The sequence below is a fragment of the Saimiri boliviensis genome, chromosome 18 (genome assembly GCF_048565385.1).
Source record: "Saimiri boliviensis isolate mSaiBol1 chromosome 18, mSaiBol1.pri, whole genome shotgun sequence".
NCBI classification, from domain to species: Eukaryota; Metazoa; Chordata; class Mammalia; order Primates; family Cebidae; genus Saimiri; species Saimiri boliviensis.
Genome location: NC_133466.1, coordinates 23,851,879 through 23,867,945, shown reverse-complemented (window position 1 = coordinate 23,867,945; position 16,067 = coordinate 23,851,879). Strand labels below are relative to the sequence as shown.

General features: G+C 32.3%; 1 protein-coding gene across 1 annotated transcript in view; it reads right to left on the bottom strand.

Annotated features, from left to right (window-relative positions):
• The window catches only part of TMPRSS15 (transmembrane serine protease 15), a 114,052-nt gene that overhangs the window by 85,644 nt on the left and 12,341 nt on the right, over positions 1-16,067 (bottom strand). Inside the window, exons 5-6 of the mRNA XM_003934328.2 lie at positions 12,368-12,403; positions 6,179-6,310 (exon numbers count right to left, since the gene is read on the bottom strand). Coding sequence (XP_003934377.1) covers positions 6,179-6,310; positions 12,368-12,403 — 168 coding nt within the window. The remainder of the gene's footprint in view (positions 1-6,178; positions 6,311-12,367; positions 12,404-16,067) is intronic.

The following is a 16,067-nucleotide window of genomic DNA, read 5'->3' as shown; positions in this document are numbered from 1 at the left end:
CATAAGATTTCACATTTAAAACTTATTAGCCTTTTTCAAATACTCATACACATCCTATCATAGAGTACCTTAGAAAAGCATTGTCTTTCTAAAACCCTTCTCTAAGCTGCACTTTAAGTGTATTCTTCCATATTTGCAAGGAAATAAATATATCTGACTTGAAAACTGCCAGTTTAGACAGATAACTAGTCATTTTTTGTCTTATTTTTATAATTAAATTGGAGCTAGGTGAATTTCAAATATATGTACAAAGTACTTTGTTTTTTGAAAATGATTAGAATAAGGCCAGAAAAATGATAGTACTAGTGGCCTGTGCAGAATTCCATCCAACAAATCTGTTAGCCCATATTTTAAAGTTTTTAAAGAGGTTTTAAAGGAGTTACTCCTTTGGGAATAGCTAGCTCAATATTTTCAATATTTTCATACAATATTCCTGATTCTGCCTTTTGCTTTCCATAATTACTCATTTTCCTCTTTAAGTTTTATAGTAGATTTATTTCATGAACCTCTCCTTAATATCATGCATTATTAGTTGCCTTTAATTTATATATGAATTCATTCAAATTAGATTAAAATCTTCTTGAAGGCATGAACCAAGAACTATTACTTAAAGATTATTGTTTTTTTTTTATATGCAAAAAACCACCTTGATTTTCACAATTTTTAGTCTTTCTTACATCATTTTCCTCCTGGTTAGTTACTTGGCTATGTTGACATAATATTCTAAAATTATGATCCCTACAATGTGTTCTTTATCTCTGCATATTATAAACTCTTCATATGGAGAAGCATTAATGGAGGATAGAAAAATCAAAGAAATATGTCAAAATGTCATTTTAGGAATCTGAGTGTTTAGAGTAAGCTACTTCTAAAGATTGAGCTATGAAAAAGCTCATTGTAAAATTATAAAGTGATTCTATCAAATTACGTAATACAAGCTATTTTATGACAAAATATTTTATGCATATAAAAATAAAAATATTACAAACTAGACAGCAGATAGAAACCTTAATAAAAATTTCATGTTTTTATTGGATTTTTGCTATTTTTGGCATATTTTTTAAAAATGGGCAAACATTTACTTTGATAAGTTAAGTTTATTATCGAAAGTCTGCTTAAAAACAACGGCCTAGGAATTCATTGCTAGCTTATGATTTGACAACCTGATTCCTAGAAGAAGAAAAGAATGAAGAAATAAAGAACAGGAAAAAGAACAAAGATAACAGAAGATAATAATTCAAGAAGCAAAGATTAAATTCTGAACAATGCAGCATAGATCACTAAAAAAAAAAAAAGAAAAATTGTGGTTTGTTGAGTTAATTTAATTGCCTTATGTATAATAATGACTGCAACAAACAAAGAAAATTAAGGCTAATTTTTAATGATTTGAAGATAAGTAGTAAAATATGTGACTTTTTAATGACTTGCTAAATACTTTTCTAGTTGCAAAACTTTTCTAGTTGCCAAAAAAGTAGGGCAATTAATGCCTTAGATTCAAAGACCATAAAAACCAAAATGGTATTTGCTTGTATTTGATGTGATCTATAAAGCTTTTAAATCACAGTTGGCCAAGAAACAACATGAACTCCAAGTTGTAGGACGTGTGGTAAAGTCTGCTGCTACTGTAAAGTTCATATTTAAGTTCTACTTAAGGACCAGTGAGGTAGAGTGCTCAATCCTATCAGTGCTAAAATACAACTGCTAATATTTACGGAGTGTTTACTATGTGCCAGTCATTTTCTAAAGCTATTTTATATGTGTAAGTGTAATTTGCATAACAACTCTGTGACGTTATAAGGAAAACTGAGGCATATTTGGGTTAAATAACTACCATAAGGCCTCCTAGCTTACCAGCAACAATTTAAAGCCAGGCAGTCTCATTCAACCGCATACTGTGGTATATTGCCTAATATTACAATATATTTATATATCTATCACTATCATGATGACATCACTCACACTTTGAACTAAAAAGCAGGAGGGAAAAGCATGAATAAAGAAGAAATAGAAAAATTTTAAGAGACTTCCATCTTTTTCAATGTTCTTAAATTTAAAATATAGATCACATTTGCAATAATATTCCAGAATAAACAAGAGGACGAGAGAGAGAGAGAGAGAGAGAGAGAGAGAGAGAGAGAGAGAGAGAAAAAAAAAACAAGATCCTGTTAAGAATTTGTAAAACCTGTTCGTAAAGATGATAAAAGTTTAGTCATGATTCCCATCTATTCACTACACATTTTTTTGGGAAAGGTATCAACAGCTTTGTGCTGCACAACATGAGTCATAATTTTCCAAAAAGCTGAGTTATGTCACCAGTTTCAAAGACGGTTCTATGTTTGAAAAATCCTGTTTCAGTTCTTTCCTGAGCACATGACTGAACTACACTTCCCCAAATCCCTTGCAGTCAGATGAGGTCATGTGACTGAGTTGGCCAATGAACGATTGTAAAAGTCACTGTGTCTGTTTCCAAATATGGTTTCCAAATTTATCTGTGACATTCTTCCTTTGTCAGTCAACTGGTTGTAAAGGATCCAGTGGAGGACTCTGGGGACACAGTGGCAAGTAAGGAGCAGGCATCCTGAACGCCTACATAGAGCACAGCCCTTTGCCATCTTTCTTTCACCATGATATGGGTGATAAACAAACTGTTACTGACTTAAATTGTTAAGATTGTTTATTATATTATTTAGCATGTCCTAAAAAATATGATCAATTTTCCTGTCCTGTTTTCTATCGTGGTACTAAGTTTTAGTGGGAATGGATACTCTACAGGTCAAATTCTGCTCTAGTTAGGCTCTAGTCAATTTCTGCATACAAGTAAATATAGAGACTATTTCAAAAGGTATTTAGAATAAAATTGTGATAGTATTGAATTATTTCTAATAGTAAAGTTCAGAATGCCAAAATATTATCATTTCAAGATAGAGGCTTGTGTAAGGCGCTTTCTCATACATTTTTAAAATTTAATTTCACCATGTTTCTGGAGAACCTAATAGTACAAATGACCATGAAGCAGGATAGGTTTGTAGGAAAAAATAACACAGTTGTGGATGAGTAGAACTGCTGGGTGTTAGGATTATGACTTTTTAGACTGTGCAGTGCTTTCTAGTGCAGCATCAGAAAAAAAATTCTAAGTAGAAGATAAATGAGCCTGTCAAATAATATCAGCCGTTCTATTGCACTATCAGAAACGTTGCCTGAAATGGGATGGAATTAATAAGGGTATGCACTTAGGACCCACTAAGAGCTCCCTCTGCTGGCTCAGTATTCACTAATTATGTCTTTGCTTACGTCGTTGAAATCTCCAGGATATATAAATCAAACATGATCTACGCTCACCCACCAAGCTCTATTATGCATATACACGTGAGACATACAAACTATGAGAACCCTTGCCAACTTCCAAAGAGTTAAGCATTGGCTTAAATGCTGTGAATCAGCATCTTTCCTTCTTACAGTTCAGCTAAAAAGTGAACTTTCCTGCTGATATAATTCTAATCAGAAGAGAAAAACAATTTAAAGAAATCTTGGTTCAGCTATAGTCAGCTGCAAGTGTGCAAACCTAAATAATTAAAGACTAAAAGGGAAGCTGCATGAGGAAGACAACATTAATAACACAAACCGGAATCAGAGCTTACAGTTGGAGCAAAATGTGTGTGAATCAATGAGAGAGAAAGGTCAACTACATATTAAAAAAATTATCTTAAATTAATTTTGTAAATTTTTCTGTGAATACAGATTGATGGATGGGGGCTTTCAGGTGGAAATAATGCTGCTGGAAGTTGGAGTTGGTGCTGAAATTCTCTAGGCTTGTGGGCTCACCATCATCGATGAATGAAGCAACTTAAAATGAATAAAACAACTGGTAATCTTGAAATCTCTCTTGATAAAAAAGACTGATTTAAACAATTTTATCCTACACATAATTTGAATTTATTTATCAAAATAGACACAATACTTTCTTTAAACAACAAAAAAGGGAATCAAGAAAATGGAAAATGACAGTGTGCAGGGTTGAGAGTGTTTGTGACAGGAAAGGCTGGTAACTACTAAGGTTCAATAAACAAACAAACAAAATCTTCACATACTCGTGTAAAAATGCAGTTTGACTATATTTTTTTAAAGCAAATTGAGATGATTACTTCCATTCTAATATTGAGGCTCATCTCTTGAATTTAGAATGGCTCAGAAAAAATAATTCATTAATTCATAGCATTAAAACATATTTTAGGATAAACTATCATACATGACACTCCTATGGGTCTTTTTTATATGTACTGATACTAGTTTATCATGAACATTATGAACTCCAGACAGTAATAACAAAATAATAGGTGCAGTATATTTTTCAAATATTTGATCATATATTTTGTTAGTTATGCCTTTTCCTCTATTTAAGGATCTAGATCGTCGTTTTATTGGCTTAAAGCCATGTGTCTAAGTTGACGTACACTATTATTTTTGAAACAGAAATCAACATCACCTTTGTTGCCTCATGATGGCACACTTGTATCATATTGTCCCTGAAAAGATTTTAGAAAATGCCTGAAAAGCATAGCAAAACAAGAACACTGCTTTCTTCATCTTTGAGTAACTTGGTTATACAAAATAGATTAAAAAATATTCTGTAGACTGCACTTTCTTCCAATATGTTCTGAGTGAACTTCAAAGCATGTAGTTAAACTTTAAAGGTCTGAATTTTATCCAAGAACATTTGAAAGAGATTGCTTAGTGGAAGTCTCTATAGTAGAGTTGCCTTTTGTGAGTAGTTACTGGGAAACAGACCAACTGCCTGGCTTTTAAAGTACGTACTAAGTAGAGAGGTCGTTTTAAAACTTTGGTCATTATTGGAATGCTCATCTTCCATTAATATCAAGCAAGATTAGAAAAGTGTACCAAATAATGGAAACGTTTAGCAAATAGTAACTACAGTCTTCAACACACTTTGGGCACTAATTGTACTTAGGGTCAGTTTTAAAACTGATTATAAGCCATACCAAAAAATGTGCAATTAATGCTTTCTGTTAAATAAAAAAATATAGGTTAGACTTATCCAAATACAGCAGTCTCCCCTTATCCACAGGGGATATAGTCTAAGAACTCCAGTGGATGTCTGAACCATGGGTAATAGTGAACCCTGTATCTACCATGTTTTTTCCTATACATACACACTTATGATAAGGTTTGACTTAGAAATTAGGCAGCATAGGAGATTAACAACAATAATGACTAATAAAATAGAACAATTATACTGATACTCAGAATGACGTTCAATTTTATACTTGTACATTGTTTATTTCTGGAATTTTCCATTTACTATTGTCGCCTGTGGTTGACAATGGGTAGCTGAAACTGGAAACCTCAAATAAAGGAGAACTATAGTAGTTCTATGTGGAAATCTTCTTCAATGTGTTACATACAAAAATAAACTGCCTATTTAGATATTGCTTTCTAGTAAACTTTTCTAAGTGGAATCCAGCTTTAAAAGGAAGAAATAAGGCAAAGAGTAAATATGTTTAAATCAACTAGAGCTATGCTTGGTATACAGTAAGTGCTACTTAAGTGTCAAATAATAATAATAATAATAATAATAATAATAATAATAGTAAAATAACATTATTGTCATTGACACTAAAAAAAGATGCCAAAATATACAAGTGAAACACAGATGTTTTACTTATGGGGCATTAATTTCTTATTCATATCTTGTTTCCATTATTTATAGAACTACAAGAGGCAAATAAGAGCAACAATCAGATTTTCAAGCTGGTTCTCATTGAGTTAGGTACTGTTAAAATGTTGAAAGGAAAAGACTGATATGATAGTGAAAAAACATGAAAAGAAATGAGAATGTATATCAGAGGAGACAAAAATTTAGCAACACCCATCCCCACATTTATGACAGACATCACATCTTCCTTTCTGTAGTGATCAAAAGAAATTCAACAAAATTTTCTGTTTAATTAATCAATATGTTTAGTATTATTTATTAAGTTTAGGAAAATATTAATACAATTATTTTTAGATTTTGTATTATATTATACTGTTCTTCAGTAGTTTCAGGTCTCCGAGATTAGTGTGTGAGTGTGTGTGTGTGTGTGTGTGTGCATGCGTGTGTTTGTGTGTCTACAGTGAGGGAGGATAAAACAGAAGGGGAGAGAATGGGGTGTAAACTTACCACATGTTTTAGTGTCTTCATCAGAACCATCTGGACAGTTTAATTCTCCATCACAAAATAAATCAGCTGCTATACATGTTAGAGCATCAGCACAAGGTCTTGAACCAGACGGACACTCTATTGAGACATTTCCTTTAAAAAATGACTGAAATTAATTTCCAGTTGATGAGATATACACAGTGTTAAAACATTTAATACGCTTTTTGCCATTGGGGTTCTTACTTATATTCTTTAATTGCCATAGAAATATTTATTTCATTTTAAGATCAATCATTTGTAAAATTAGACTGTTTTAAATTTTGAAATTTCATGTGGGGCAATTTTGGAAAGTTTATGACATCATCTGCAGCATCTAGCAGCCACTTAATTTACTTATAAGCTTATTATTTGAAAATATAGTGGCTTAAGTCAGCGTTTCTATTTTGTAGAGTAAATTTACCAACCAAAGTCATTTTAAAGTAAAATAAAATACTTAAAAATTTCCAGTACATTGTGACATTAAACAATGAGAAATCTAATGGTTATTCTATCTCTTTTTCCTTTGGGTCAGAGATTCTTAGGGGGTACACTTTAAACATACCCCTTCAGGGTTTCATGCGATCTTCTGGAGGGAATCTGAACAATTTTCCCCTCTCAGCCTGTCTTGACTTTTACTTGCCCACTTTCATAAACTGAAGTCTAGATGCACCAAGAAACACATTTTACTTCTAGAAATTAACTTGGAAAATGTAAGAGCAATTCTGAAAATAAGACATATCCATGCCCACAAGATAAAGACTTTTTATTTTATTTTTCAGGCCAATGTGGAAATCTGAATATTTTTGCCTCTGAATACAGTAATAGTGATGGTGCAAAGTTTTGGAAATCTTTAACTCAACAGCATTATTTTTCCTTTTTGGTTATCATTCTTAATCTTAAAGCCGGAACTGTACTGCCATCTGCTGGGTTTTAAAAATATAAAAATCTGTAATTCTCTTTCTGCTCTATAAAATTAATTAGCAAAATAAATATGCTCATGTCAGTGAATCTACTAAATTAATTCTTAATTAAAAACATTTATAGATTTTTGCTGAGTATACATAGAACTAAATTAGATATTTTTAACTGGCTGTAATTAAAATGAATATAAACCAATGGGAAATTCATGGAATACCCATCTAAAATTATAGGACAGAGTAAAGATCAGAGCCATTCTCAAATGACAGAGTACTCCTATGCAGGAAAACAATAAATAATAATAAAAGTATTATTTACTAAAAGTATTATTTACTAAACCCAATTGCATATACTTCTCATGAAGCTTGAAGTTTAGTGGAGAAACTGGTTTATTTACAATTTTTTTTTTAAGAGAGATATTTAAAAAGTGCTATAGGAGCACCAAAGTTTAAGCAGTTAGTTTCCTTCTAAGGCAAGAATTATAAACATCGTTATAGAAGTGGTCATATTTAAATTATTTTTGAAGAATGCCTAGAAATGCACCAGGAGGAGAGAGGAAAGCTGTATGGAATGTATTTAGTGATATGTCAGGAGCAAATGAATTTATGGGAAACAGATGAGTCTCACTAAACTAGACAAATGTTTATGGAAGGCACAGTAAGAATGGAGTCTGGTACTAGATTCTAGGGGACCTTTTTATCTTTGTTAAGTGTTAGGAATATTTTTCAATAGGCAATGGCATTGAAAGATTTTTACATATATGTGTGATATGACTAGTCCATGTTTCATAAAGGCAATTGTTGGACCATGTAAAACCTCACGTGAATAACACCATTCGAGAAGCTGTTTCAATGGTCCATGTGAAAGTTGATGAGGGCTAGAACTCTCACAACGGCAGAGGAGATGGAACATGGGCTCAACTGCTACTTACAGGTAAAATTGATGATCTTCAGTAACTACATGTGCTTCTGAACAAGATTAGTGGAGGTGGAGAATGGAATGCTAAGGAACTGGCAGTTGAATGACTGGAGAGACCAATTCTGTTACTATGGCCATTAGTCTCAATACTGTTTATGAGATGAACAAATTGTGAGATTAGAAACTGAGTCTAGTTTGAAGTATTTTGACTTTAAGTTGGAATATTAAAGTTGGAATCTTAAGTTGCACTCTGTATCTCTCCAGGCTGTTTCATAAACACTCTTCACCTGACTTGGTCCATGAGGAACAGAAGTTTCCCATATTAAAACAAATACAGAAAATATGAATGTAATTTTTAACAGTGGTAGTCCATTTAAAAATTTTAGTCAATTTTTTTTACTGAGTCTTCTCTCTCACTCTCTTTCATTTTCTAAATGAATATACATGATTAAACTTTCTAACAAAACCATCAATTAAAACATCAGCTGTTAAACCCAGCCAGATGCCAGTTTAATTTAAATGGGTTTGCCCTCTCAAACTAGAGTTTTTTGACTTGAGTATTACTTGCTTTGCATTTTATTCCCTAATTTTTGTACTAGTATTTCTTTTATTCTAAGAAGTCTATGCCAAATTGCAAAACTATTCAAATTTCATTAATATCAGGCATTATTAACTTCAGTGGGGAAAATGCACTTGTTTTCTGTAATCTATGTGGCATTTTACCTTCAGGGCACTAACTTTTGACATATGATGAAAACACACCAGTAAATTAGCATTACTTGGAATTCAGCAGATAGAAGGCTTTAATTATACATTTGTAGTTGTAGCATGAAAAATTCAGTATACACTCAAAGGTGATTACTTCAGAGTGATCCAATGTCAAAACAATTTCCAGTGATTTGGCACTAGGACTCTCCTGTGCCTATTGAATACGGGCTCTGTGTTAGGCATTGTGGAGGGTAAAAATAATAAAATCCATTATTTTTTGCCTTCCAAATAATTTGAAAGAGATGTTATATACAATATGATAAATCGAAACCATGGTTTGGAAATCATATATTTTATTTTCCCTACTATTTGAAAAGGGATAATAGTACTTGGTGCCCAAAACTGTTTAAGACAAATTAAGCCCAAGATCCTGATAGCTTACTCAGTAGAAGCAGAATCTTCATCCATGAATGTTTGCCTTTAGAGAAAAGTTTTATTTCACCACACTATATTGGAAAATAGGTATCATCTTACAGAAATTCTCATTTACTGTGATAGAACAAATTTAGGGTTATTTTTTAAATGTATTTTAAGCAAGACTATGGATTTTCAATCCAATTGAAATTATGGTAGAAAGATTCTTTAGTAGTCTTGATACCATGTCAGTAGGAATGCCTTAAATTAGAGGAGAGTGTTTAGCAATATAAATGTTGTTTTCTCAAGTGCAGAAAAAGAATAATTCCTAAAGTCACAATACATTTGGTGTCAGATAAAATCTCTGCATCTCAGTCTTGAAGCAATTAAATTGAGGAACTTAATTCTACCTTAGGTTGTTTTGGCCGATTTTCATGTTTTTCACTAAATCAACCAATTATTCTTTTTCTTCAATCCCCAAACCCTTCCACACAGTGGAATTGTAGCAAGGATACATTTTTATGAGATTGAGAAAGGCCATGATAGTGAAACTTTTTATTTTCTACAGCTATTGCCTACACAGTAAGTAAAAAAGGACTAGAACAAGCTGTAGTCTAGAAATCCCTCAAACATGGGAGCAGTTGCCCAAAACACCCTCTCTAGGCACTCTGTCGTGATCCAAAAATTAATCTGTGTCATGTCACCTCCGTTCCAGTCCTTCTTCTCTAATGTTCTAAACGGGTTAGTAAAACTTTGAGGTAATTGTCAGCAAAAGCTGTTGAATGGTATAGCGCATAATCCTAATGGAATTTGTACCATTATCACACAAAAATTCTCTTTGACAGAATTTATAACAGTACTAATACCAGGTATATGATGCATGCATTTGTTGATTTTTCTCAAACTCTGTCTTTCAGGCATATAAAAATGAGAATAAACTTAACATCCCTGGAAGGCATATTCATAATAAATTACTGCTTGGAAAATGCAGTTTTCACATTTAATTGCCTCGTTCTCCTCTATAAATATATAGTATCTTGCTGTATGAGAGGAATAAATGGGATGAATGATTGGGCAATCATGTAGTACATGGATTCACTAAAAAGAAAAAGAATATGATATTTCACCACTCACTTACCTCATAATAATGCTTTGAGGATTAAGGTAATCCAATACAGTCTCTGATAACAGGAAACATTTAGAAACAAAGTTGTTTTTTGGTGAAATGAAAGTTTAGATAAAAATGAACATTACCAAGTATAATAATCTTGTTTTAAATTCAGGGTTTTTATGAGTTTTTTAAATAAAGAATCCAAATGGTTTTTTTATTTGATTCTGTTTCATCAAACTCAGAAGGGGGAAAGAGTAGGGATCTAATATTGGTGGTGTTCCTTCTACTCTTTCTTTGTGGGAGTCACCATGTTGACCATGGTACAGTGATATCTGTATTATCTCTCTTTCAATTTTCATGATCATCCTCTAAGAAATATATTTTAATCTATTTTTCAAATAATAAAGTTCAAATAGGCTAGATAGCTTGCCAAATACATGTAGATTGATTGATGAAATTAGGTAATGCATGAATTCAACCATGTCTTTTTAGTGATTGAGAATTTATGTTGCTTTTTGATCTTTATTTTGACTATCGATTACTTATACAAAATGTGAAAGACAGGGCTAAGTGTACACTGACCCCCATTTCTGTAGTTTAAATGTAGAAAAGTTTCTGCTTCACTTACCAGGAGAGAAAAATATGGGTGGCATACTTTCCCATGCTCTCTGACCCCTCATTCATCATTTCCTTTTTTATCCAGAGGAAATTGGGCAGATGTTTCAGCCAATTCTTTATATTTTTAACAGATATGTCTTCAGAATAGTAAGGGAGAAAACCTTCTTTTAAGTCCAGTGCTTTCTTGCTTTATTTAAAACATTCTTTTCACCTAATTCATTCTACATATTACTATTAGGACATTTTATACAACTAAGAAGACCTTAATGGCTTTGTGTTAGATGAATCACTCAATGAACCAATAAACAAATAGAAAATAGGCATTAATTTGGGTACTTGTTACTGGCTTTCAAGGTTTTAGGAACGCATTTTTCAAAATATATTTAGCTTACTTTTTCAGCTTACTTTCAGACCAAAGGAATTAGCCGTTATCAATCCCAAAAGCGTTTGTTCAAAGTGCGTTGAAAGGGGATTTGAGAGGCTGTAAATATTTTTCCACATTGGAGACGAGAATGTGGACTCACTGGCAGGTTTTTTAAAATTTTCAACATGTTGTGCTGTTTAGAGGTAACCTAAATACAGCTGCAGACAGACTTATGCTATCATAATAGATCTCTATGGGTTTTAGAGTTGTGATGGCTTGTTTCCTAAAGCATTTTGATTGATTCATGTATTGCTTTGCTTTTCAAATATTACACCAACAATTTTTATTCAAGAATTATTTATCCCTACTAAAAATGGCATTTATAATTTTACAAGTGTTTTCTATGTATATAATATTTGATGTAAATTTTAATAATGTAGCACAGTAGTGGTGTTGTTGGGAGCTGATTGAAGATCTACATTATTGCCTTTATTGAATTTACTTCAAGGGATTAGGGACACACCCAGGACATTCTATATGAAGATTAAGTCAGGACCAGAGAAGGTATTTTAGTTGATTGAAAGACAGAAGCACAGCGGACAATTCCTAGAAATACAGAGAAATTGGCACACCAAAGATACCTACTGAGAGTTTGCATAAAGTAGATACTTAAAAAAATTATTGAATGAATGAATCTAAGGCCACTTTGGTAATTCTTTGGCCACCAGTACCATGTTAACAACAGAAAGAAAGCATGCCCAATATGTATGCAGAGAGAATAATAAAAGGACAGAAAGTCCCTAATATCTGATAAAATCTGCTTCCTTGGTGGAAAACCTTTTGATCCTATTAGTGACATTCTTTTCAGTAGATAATGACAGTTCTGTTAGTTATTAACAGAGGATAGGAGTGAACTCTGACAACTCAGGCATTAGGCCTCAATATGTTGTTTACTTTGGTGAAATCTTGAACTAAAACTGCACTTTTATGCTCCTGGTTTCTTATCTATAAAATACATGCAATATTAATTGCTAAGACATCAGAGACTTCTCAGGGGCCTAAAATAAAATGTAAGTGAAAACTTTCTTTCAAAGACAGTAATAATATTATTAAAACTTACCTGGAGTTGCCAGATGACTGCTGGTTATTAGCTTGTCTAAAAGATAAATTATATTAAAATAATAATTATATATTTAAAACTAATTACCAGAAATTTATTGTATATTCATTCTATATAATATTTAACCTAATAATTTTAAAGTTATTATGAATTATTAGTGTCTATTCATTTAGAAATATGTCATTTATATTTGGATTTAAGAATAAATCTTTTATGTTTTTGATTATCTTTAGAGTTGTAGAGTAGAGGTGTTTAGATTTTTAACTCATCTTTTATTTTCTAGCTAAAGAAGAAAAGGTGATTCAATGATCAATAACTAAATATGAGGATTCATTAATTTCATATGTTGCAGGAGAATTTGATGCTATTTGAAAGAGAAACATGGGATATGCTTAGACTATGGGCTTTGGAATCAGAAGGAAATATTTTTGATTTCTGAGTTTGACACTTAATAGCTGTGTGACCCTGGGAATGTTACTTATTACTTAATTTATTCTTTCAAATGGAAAAATATCACCACCTCTCTGCAAAATCATTCTGATAATTGAAATAGGTAATGTTTGTAAAATGTAGTACCTGGCTAAAGAGGATGTCTTAAAAAATAAGACTTCAAATATTATAAAAATGGTCATAATTATTATATCAAAAGTAACATCTTCATAGTTTTATAACCATGAAATTATGTAATTGTAGTTTTACAAAAACATAGGGGTGAAGAAAGTGTTAGAATAGAGTAGTTAACATTAAGCCTGATTTTCCCTTCCAAAGTGCAATGTCTACTGGAAGCCATCTTTCTTCGTCTGACCCTTAGTGACCTCACAGTTGCCATGGCTTTATCACCAGAGCACCATGATTGGAGAGCTGTTTATGGAGATGTTACACACACACACACACACACACACACACACACACACTCACACACAATATGGAGATGTTACACACACACACACACACACACACAATACATCTCTCATATATATGTATATAAAGTTTAAAATATGAAGTACCATTGAAATTGGAAATGTGTATCACTGGCATAAGTGGTGAGGCATTAGGAACATTGTAGTATGATGAACTGTTCTTTTTAACCAAATATAAGCTTCTTACAATTTGATATGAAGACTAAAGTTATATTTTTAAAAGTGCCATAAACACTGACCTGAAGTTGTTGCAGGGCTTACTGTAGAAAAATTATCCAAAGATGCTAGAATAAAGTAAAGTTGATTTGACACATGGGCTTATTCCATAAATGCATTGCAAAACATTGAGTACAACTCGAATATTCATTCAAAGGGCATCTGATCTTCCCTCCCACGCTAAATCTTCCTATTCATTATTTGGTTATAATGCATTTGATAAATTTCCAGAGTCTGCATATTCTCTGTATACAATTTGTTTATGCAAAAATTTGCTTACTTTGTATATATTTAAGAAATATATCTATTTATTAATCATAGTTATATATTATAATTTACATTTTAGCCAACTAATATGACATTATGCATGACATTATGCACCACGTCTTGTCATATCTAAAACCACTTGTTTTATACTAAAACATATGAAAAGAACAATTGCAAAACAATCTTTCACATAGTTAATATTTCCTTGGAACTAAGTAGTCTATAAGTAAAAAGTGCTTTTCACATAAAAGACAAAAGCTGTTCCATTGGTCTAGATCTCTGTTTTGGTACCAGTACCAGACTGTGTTGATTATAAAGATACATGCACATATATGTTCATTGCAGCACTGTTTACAATAGCAAAGACCTGGAAGCAACCCAAATGCCCACCAATGATTGACTGGATAAAGAAAATGTGGCACATATATGCCATGGAATACTATGCAGCTATAAAAAAGGATGAGTTCCTGTCCTTTGCAGGGACATGGATGAATCTGGAAACCATTGTTTTCAGCAAACTGACACAGGAACAGAAAATCAAACACCGCATAGTCTCACTCATAGGTGGATGTTGAACAAGGAGAACACACGGACACAGGGAGGGGAGCATCACACACTGGGGTGTGTTGGGGGTAGGGGGCTAGGTGAGGGATAGTGAGGGATGGGGAGTGTTGGGAGGGGTTAGCATTGGGAGAAATGCCTGATGTAGGTGACAGGGGTATGGAGGTAGGAAACCACCATGGCATGTGTGTACATATGCAACAATCCTGCAGGTTCCTCATACGTACCCCAGAACTTAAAATATAATTTTAAAAAAGACAAAAGCTGGCAATTTTCTTCAAACTTTAACATGTTTAACAGTTTTAAAAGTATAGGCTCGCCTATCTATGCAAGATATAAAGGAAATCAAACATATCTCATGAAAAACCATCATGCGGTGAATGTTTTTATTCAAAACTATATGGATGATAGGTGGGCTAAGAAGTATATTCTCTTCTACTAACTAGGTGTTTTATTTCAGCATTTCATCATTTTTGAATTGTGTTGGTTCTACAAAACCTGTTGAAGTTTTGTAAAATACACAGTAGAGTATTGATGAATAATGTAAAATAAAATTTTTGTAGCTTTTCTTAGAGAATATGGTTTAATTTTATTATATTTGACAGCATATTATACAAAAATTCAAGATCTCTATGAAATTCTTAACTAATTTTAAAATTTTATAAATTCAAAAATTGACATGATACAAATGGATATTAAACTGAAATACCTACAATTAAGCTTGGTACTGTGTTTAAAATTTTTTTTTACACAATTCAACAAATTAAATATAACTTCTGCATGTTGAGAATATTCTTGGGCTGATGTTGTAATACATTTTATTATACTTGTGATACTAATTCTAAATTAACTCAAAGAATATGATTTAATTGGATAAACATACTTTTAAAAAATCACAAACTCTATTCCCCTAGAGAATCCAAATATAGGAAATCATGAAAAGAGATTTCAGCATATCTTTCAATTCGCTTATCTAGACAGACCACCAGAAACAAATGCACATGCAAATAAAGATAATAAGATGACAACTTTGTGGTCTATTGGAAGATGGGGGAGGTGTGTGGGAGGAAGCAGAGGATCAGGAGAAATAACTAATGGGTACTAGGCTTATCAACTGGGTGATAAAATAATCTGTACAATAAACACCCATGACACAAGTTTACCTATGTAACAATCATGCACTTGTACCCTGAACTTAAAATAAAAGTTAAAAAAATAAAAAATGAAAATATTAATTTTTTCATGCCAAGAAATAAAAAATGACTATGAAGAAAATCAGTCAACATTGTTCAAAGATAAAAATTTACAAACAAGTTAGTATAAAGGTTAAGAGCACAGACATTAAGATCAGACCACATGGATCAAAATGCCTAAATCTAAATGGCTGTGTGATTTTAGGCAATTTACCAAAGTGTCTATATTTTGGTCTTCTCCCTAATTTGGAATTAGTAATGACATAACATAAGAGGATTAATGTAGAGAGTAAAAATGTTGATAGGTAAACCACCTGTTTTAGCTAGTAATAGCCAGTAGTTTTCAGCTCATCTGAATCAAAAATTCAAAATAGACAGTCTCTGCTCCAGCAGGTATGACATGAGTCCAAACCATCAGTAGAGAAGGACTAAGAATTAACCATCTTTTTTTTATTGCATTTTAGGTTTGGGGGTACATGTGAAGAACATGCAAGATTGTTGCATAGGTACACACATGGCAGTGTGCTTTGCTGCCTTCCGTCC